At 28.2% G+C, this 7,906-nt stretch overlaps 1 protein-coding gene across 3 annotated transcripts in view; it reads left to right on the top strand.

Annotated features, from left to right (window-relative positions):
* Window positions 1–7,906, top strand: part of LOC123269948 (acetylcholine receptor subunit alpha-type acr-16) — a 262,893-nt gene that overhangs the window by 132,159 nt on the left and 122,828 nt on the right. For all 3 annotated transcript variants that reach the window (XM_044735897.1, XM_044735896.1, XM_044735898.1), the window contains exon 5: window positions 332–441. In XM_044735897.1, coding sequence (XP_044591832.1) covers window positions 332–441 — 110 coding nt within the window. The remainder of the gene's footprint in view (window positions 1–331; window positions 442–7,906) is intronic.

Genomic DNA, 7,906 nt, shown 5'->3' with positions numbered 1-7,906 from the left:
ACTTCGAAAGTATTTTATCTTCAGTTAAATTGAGAGTAATGGTTGCGCTTAAGGAAAGACTTTTTAAGTAATTTTATTGTCTTAATTATTCATTTATAATTTCAATAGTTAATGTTTAATAACAGAGTACTTAATTAATGAAGTCAAAAACCGACAAAATGTTATGACCAACTTTTTTTTTTTAAATCAAAATTTTAATTATTAAAAAAATATTTCCATGAATCAAAACAGTTTTTGAATTAAAAAAACTTAAAAAAAATTTTTTTAATGTAATAAAATATTAAATCCTAAAATTAGTAACTAATCGGTTTAAATTGGATGTTTGTTACAGGAATGGACGGATTACAATCTCCAGTGGAATGAGACAGACTACGGCGGGGTTAAAGATTTAAGGATAACGCCAAACAAACTTTGGAAACCAGACGTCCTTATGTACAACAGGTAACTCGTTCTCTAATTAATTAAATTGACCGGCAAATTACAAAATTCCTTTAGCTATGTATCAAATTACTATTACATAATATTTTTTACTATAAACCTACAATCCAGTCGGTTGCCCTTGAGAAATTATTATTATTATTAATATTATTACTATTATTATTATTATATTATTATTAAAAGCAAAATCGAGTTCACTCACTCAGTTTATTTTTGACTGGAAATAAAATTTAAAAACGTTGAGTACTGCGAAACAATCACGCGGAAAGAGTTTCGATGTTTACATTATTCAGTCGATATCATTTTTAAAAGATTTAGTTCCTTCAATGAAATATTAAATCAGTTTTTATTTTATTCTGTCAAATTCAATATTCGAAAATTGATAAAATTTTTTATACTCGCTCATATAACTTTTTACTCGTCACTCGAATCCTACTGTTCGATTGCCATTGAATGACGGTAAATAATAATTACCGCGATAAAAACATTTAATTAGTAGAAAGCTCGGTGATTCAATCTTCGACACGAAATCTATATCATCGTTTTTTATTTTTATTCAATGCCGTGATGCAATCAAAACTTCTTATTCATCGGGTTATATCAAGTGGTATTGATATCATGATGTCAATATTGCAATTTATTTTAATCACATATTTTCAATACGAATACATGCTCACTTTAGAAGTATATTTTTTTTTTTTTTAATAAATAAAAATGTAGACCTCGAGGTTTTAATATGTACATAATAAAGTGCAGCGTCAACACATAAAGTTTTCATTCTACACAGTACAAAATTTTTAATTTACGGCCTTGTAAATCTAGTGTTAAAACTGGTCATAGTTAGTTATTATCAAAAGTATTGATATTTTACCTCTCATAAATTTTTGTGAAAAATAAATCAAACTTGAATTATAAATATTAAAATTATAAAGTAAATTTTTTTTTATAAGCAAAAAGTTATTTTTTAAAAATTATTTTTGTTTACAATATTGAAAACAATTTTGTAATTTTTTCTTTAGAAATTTGAAACACATTTTCCTAGTTTAGTCCAAAAAAAATTAATTACACGGAGAGAAAAATATGAAAATCATTCCTATAATTTTAATGAAATGTTTTCCTATACCATTTTAGGAGCGATTACTTAAATTATGGGAATTGTACCCATAATTTTTTGGAAATGTTACTATAATTATGGGAATGGTTCCTATAATTATAAGAACGATACCTATAATTATAACTGTAATATCAGCATGATTTCCATAATATATAGGAATGGTTCCCATAATATATAGGAATAGTTTCTATAATATTATAGGAACCATTCCTATTATATTATGGGAACCATTGCTATAATATTATAGTGATGATGCCTAATAATACTGAGATATTTATCATTACAACTCAAGTTATTTGTGACTTCGATGACCACTTTGAAGCACTTGAAATTATTAGTAATTTTGATAATTTTACTTGCTTCCCAATAACATCCTTTGAAATATGTAAAATAAGTAATATTGTTCATATAAATAATAAAAGTTACATTTCCAAAAAATGGATTCAATAAATATTCAACGTATGTATTGTAAATAAATAATTTATTTTAATAATAAAATAAAATTGTAAAAATAAACAATGAATTTCCATATCTACTTTGCTCCTCTAATTGTATAGTAAGAAAATATCCCTTTTATAAGAGAAACTTTAGAATTGCTACAATATTTTTCAATATTATCTAACACAATAATAACTGAGTTGGAATAAAAATTTAAGATTAAGTACACACGTGAATAAAAATTATGAAAGAAATTTTTTCACTCTAGTGAAAGATCAATTTTTATTTACAAAAAAAATTTATTAGCAAAAAAATATATAATAATTACTTTATATTTTTGATGTGATTGCTTCATTATTATGAACATAAACATTTTTCTATTATTATGTGCGTCATTCCCATAATATTATGGGAACCATTCTTATAATATCATAGGAACCATTCCTTTAATAATATAGGAACCATTCCTATAATATTATAGGAACCATTCCCATAATATATTGAAGCTATTCCATTATTGTATAGGAATGTTTCCAATAAACTATGGGTATGGTTCCCATAATAAGCATAGGATTGATACCTATAATGATCATATTATTATAGGAACCATTCCCATAATTTTTGAAAAGGTTCCTATAAATTTCTCTCCGTGTAGACAATTTGAGTAATTATATTATTTATTTTATTAATTAATTAATATAAATTTTCATAATTGATTTTCTTATACATTTTTTACAATAAAAATTTGTTATCGTATATAGAAAATTTTGCTATTGAAAATATTTTTTTTTTACTCAATAGTATCAATCAGTGTCGTAAAAATCATACATTTTACTTATTATAATAAATCAATGAAAAATTGAATTTCAATAGTTTTTCTATTATGTTAAATTTTTCTTATAATGTGATATATGAATACAAAGATACGACTTGTCATACAGTTATATTAAATATTTGACAACGCTCTGACATTCTACATATAATGTCTGGTAATAATGATGAAGTATGACTTTTACGACGTTTAATATTATCTTCAAACTTAATGCAATATTATACGACACTTAACACTGTCGTACGTCAAAATTAAAATAAATTAAAATGATAATCTTCTTAGAATTCAATATTAATCTATTAAAATATCCATCACAAAAATCTAAGACCAGCCGGTTTTAACACAAGAATGTTGACTGTGTAGAAAACGGGATTAGCCAAAAGTCTGAATGAAAAATACGGAGAGTAAAAACTGACAGTAGAGAGTTAAGTAATCCCTAACGTAATCCTCAATAGTTGGTTCTCGTCTCATCCGGAATGAACTTTGAGAAAACAAAATAAATTACCGGCTTTCGTGTAATCGACTGGAGTGAAGATAATCGAGTTTAAGTTTAATGAATAAAACACCGTAGTGTTTAAACACATCCAGTTAGAAATTTTTTAGCTTAACTATTGTACCAAACAACCCTTTTAAGGAATTTGTAGAGTGTTTCAGATAGCTGAATTACTAAAATTTAATTAACATTACAATTTTTTAAAACAGTTTATTTTATTTTTATTTAATCTAATTTTATAGTATAAAATAATACATTACTTAAAAAAAGAAAAAAAAATGAATAATGAATGTCGAAAAGGGTACGTAAAAAATTTTTCCAGTGTTGCTTCGCATCTTACTATTAATACTATTCTACTATGACTATACTATTATATATTATTATTATTATTATTATTATCATATATTTGAAGTAATATATACATATATATATCGAGTATACTCGGTTGTGCATGTCGTAATATTTAAAAATATCCTCATCATAGTAACTATCTAATTATTAACTATTATTAATCATTAATTAAGTATAAGTAATTTAATTAATATTGTTACATTATTGATTAACGTAATTAATCGTATGATTTAATTTAAAAATTTATTTTATTTGTAAATAATATTACATACCCATAAGTAATTTTAATTGTAATTATTTAATTGTAGTAACTAATTTAAAAAAAAAAAAGAAAAAAAAATATGATTAACTGAGTTTCGTTGAAAAATCCGTCGCTAGTTGTTTTTTCAAAGATTATTATTATTATAAAGAATTTTTCATGGCGAAACTTTATTTTTGTCGTGAAACTCTACTCTGTTATATAAAAGTGTAAGTGAGAAAAGTTTAAGTAACTGTTAAGAGGGACTATAGTTTTATTTGTTTTTCAAGTTTATAAAAAAACCTATCTTAAAAAGCTTATTTATATGTTGGTCAGACGTAACGCTAGCGGAAAACGACAACTAGTTTAAATCTAGTTTCTGTTGGTCCTTGCACTCGCATGGGCGATGAAAATAGTGTAGAACGTGAGGTGGTAGGATTTTCCAGCGAAGCTCGTGACTTGAATTTTAGAGAACGCATTGTACAATACTATATAACGAAAGTTAGAAATAACGATGGCCTAATTACGATTCCCATGAATGCGCCCATCACACTAAAAGGCTTAAGTGGGTAAATGGGCGGTTGCCAGTACAACTTTTTAATTTTTATAACTTATCTTTTAATTTATACCATATTTTCCTTAAAATTTTGACCTGAAAAAAAATTTAAGAAAAGGCGATCGTTGTTTCAATTTATCTCTTCTAGGAATCTCTTCACATCATTATCTACAGTATAATAATTAATACTTAATCATCTGGATGTTTGAATTTAGGATCGAGGAGGAGTATCCTTTTTGATATTTATCCTCGATTTCTATCAGATATCTTATCATAATTAATACTATCGGTTTCAATTCTTCGTCATCTTGTGACAATATATGTATACTAAATTAATAATATCTTATATCTGTATCACGTTACCGGATTTCAGTCACGTCACTGGGATAAAATAAGCTTTACTGAAGCTTCCGACGTCCGGTAAACTTGCCGACTTACCAAACAAATATGCCAGGCTACGATAGAATAATTTACTGTCATTAAATAAATACTTGCGAGACCCAAGTCAAACAAGATGCGGTTTCCGAGTAAACATTGTTATTTTTTGACATCATAATTATACTTCTAGTTTAATTTTAGTTACTATAAACAGCTGATTTTTTTTTATAAAATATTTCATCAACTACCGGGATATTTATTGCTGCAAGAAATGATCATTAAGCTTAACGCAATAAATTCAGCAGGGACAATGTGAGCCCATTTTAACGTTCCATTAAATTCTAGGTAGACCCAGAGGTCGTTATTGGTTTCGATCTTCTACAATTCTCCTAAATGATTATGTAAAACCTAACAAATAACGACCTCTGAGTTCTGTCTGCAATCTAACGGAACATTGGAATGATCTTACATTGTCTTTATTGGGCTAATTAAGAATGATAATAAGTGAATATCAGAATTGGGATCAATTGTTCAATTTTTCAATGTTCTTTATAATAATTTTATGCAAAAATTAACAAATTGCACTCTTTTCAATCTATACTATATTCGTGCATAATTTATGTACTTTTTTTTTCAATGTATACTAACATAGTTTTCCACCGCTAGTTAATTAGGTACACCATTGACATTTAAGGTAATACTACCGATGAAACTTGGCATATAGGTCTACTATCTGTTACTCGCCCGCTCCGCTGGGCGATTTATAGAATTGCATTTTTAGATCTAGACTTGAAATTTAATTAGATTATTGTTTTGACTTGCACAGATTCCCAATTCTATCGAATTGGCATGCATCTTTTATCCATGAAATTATTCTAGCTAATATTCATTGTAACTTTTAATGTACAATCATTATAACATTCCCGTGTCTTTCTTACAAAAATGAATGATAATTGATATGAAAAAAAAAATTTTAATGAGCATTGAAAGTTTCAGTTAAAGAAATTGCAGGTCTCATAAGTGAAGAAATCTGCCTAGTATATAAACATAACCAATATAATTAAAAAATTTATTTTAAACAAATGACAATCGAATAGAATAAATTTAGTTACAATAAAAATTCATTATTTCTAAGTCAAAAAAATATAGGTTCTGGATAAATAATCACCACCATATCATATACTAAAACCTTCTCCTAAACACGCTGCATCTTATGGTATAAGTATTATTCCGATTGGTTCGGTAGTTTTCACAGTATAACCGGACAAAAAACCGGCTATCCATTTATTAGTATAGATAATAATATGTCAATTAACCACTTACATTTTTGGAGGCCTATCGAGAATTGAAAAAAAGATATCAATATTTACATATTTTTGCCTTTACCATTGATCCTTATGGAAAATCACAGACTTTATTTTATTTCACAAAACTGGACGTTCAAATTCTTATAAAAATTAAGACAACGAGAGAAAATAACATCTAGAACATATTTAATAACAATCAGTATGGTTTCAAAGAATATGAGAATATTTGTTAATAAAAAACATTCCAAATTTATCTCTGTCTCTTTTTTTCCAACGCGATTTAGTATAGGGAAATCTACTACGTTAATCAAATAAGGTTAAGTCTTGGGATTTGACTCTTGTGGTAACGGTAGTACTACCTTAAATGTTTCAATCGGAAATAATGTCCTATAGAGTTTAAAAAAATATTTAAAATAATAATGAACTTGGGTCTTATCTAATCAATTTCGATTATAGCTTATGGTATTTGTCATAATGCATCAGACAACATCTCATATCGGTTACCTAATCTTCATCAGCTAATGATCAGATTCTCTTTGACGGAAGAAGCAGGCTTGAATCCCCATTACATTTATACGCTAAACATGGTGTCAAAGGTATGATTCATCGAATATATATTCTATGAACGTTAATTACATTCGCCGTAGGATGATGGACGGAAATGCTGTGAAAGGAGGAATATGAATCTCATCATTTCACTTTATACTGTACTCATTTGTCCTCTCTTACACCGAGAGCGCAATTAGAGCCAGAACTTGCTGGGAATTTCCTTTGAGTATCAAACGAGTTATCGAATGTCATCAACACTCTGATGCTAATAAAAATATTCAGGTCAGGAATTAGCATCCAATTAATTATGCTTTATAGAAATTTGTCTCGATGTATACTTTGTGCGCTTATGATTAATTAATTAATTGATTGAATTAAATTTTTAGGTAAAAATGAATTTAGATTATAAAGACTCAAATCAGCGATTTCGAGTTTAGAGTTAGGAACAGCGTAAGCAAGATAAAGCCAATAGCTCTGAAAATTAGTTAGCGAAGGCTGTCCAAGTTTAGGAGATTGTGTCGGCACTGATAATAATTTGCTTAAACATGTTTTCAAGCATTGGCAATAGCACCAACAGTATAAACATCAGAGTAGCAGTTGAGTCCGGTGTAGTTTGCATTTAGAGTGTAATCATCCAACAAGGAAACCTCGAGAAGACGCGATATATTTGGAGGTTGTCCTCTGCTTTTGTTGTGTTCTACAACCATCCAAGTCCAACTTGCCGAGAGTAAAACCGGAGAACTACGCTCAACAGCATATATTCTCTATCTAATACTTGTAGGTCTACTTGCACTAGTACCGCTAGAGTTCCTGACTTCCTGTGCTTCCTCGGATGTTCAGAGCTGGTGTCTCATTCGTTAGCTAATCCTCACAGTCGCAACCTCGTGACTTCAACCTCGAACCGCGGTTCAGGCACCACAGTACGTGAGATCGCTTCAATTAATTAGTTGGGGCAGCTTACCGCTGAAACTTCCGCTACCGTAACTGTGTTCAGACAATGATTCATTCGACCACTGGGAATTTTATCGCCGAAATAAAGTTTATAATGTACCATGTCAAGCTTCTTATCGTCTAGGGTGGAATCAATTTTGGTACTTTGCTTCATTTTATTTAATCTTTCTTTGGTTCAGGTTTGCCAACTTATAATAAGCAGACATAATTTATTTCTAAGTTTTCATTGTAATTGATGAAGACTTTTGCTGGAAGTTAATT

This window comes from Cotesia glomerata, linkage group LG7 (assembly GCF_020080835.1).
Source record: "Cotesia glomerata isolate CgM1 linkage group LG7, MPM_Cglom_v2.3, whole genome shotgun sequence".
NCBI classification, from domain to species: Eukaryota; Metazoa; Arthropoda; class Insecta; order Hymenoptera; family Braconidae; genus Cotesia; species Cotesia glomerata.
Note: the sequence above shows the minus strand (reverse complement) of the source record. Positions and strands in the feature narration are given on the sequence as shown.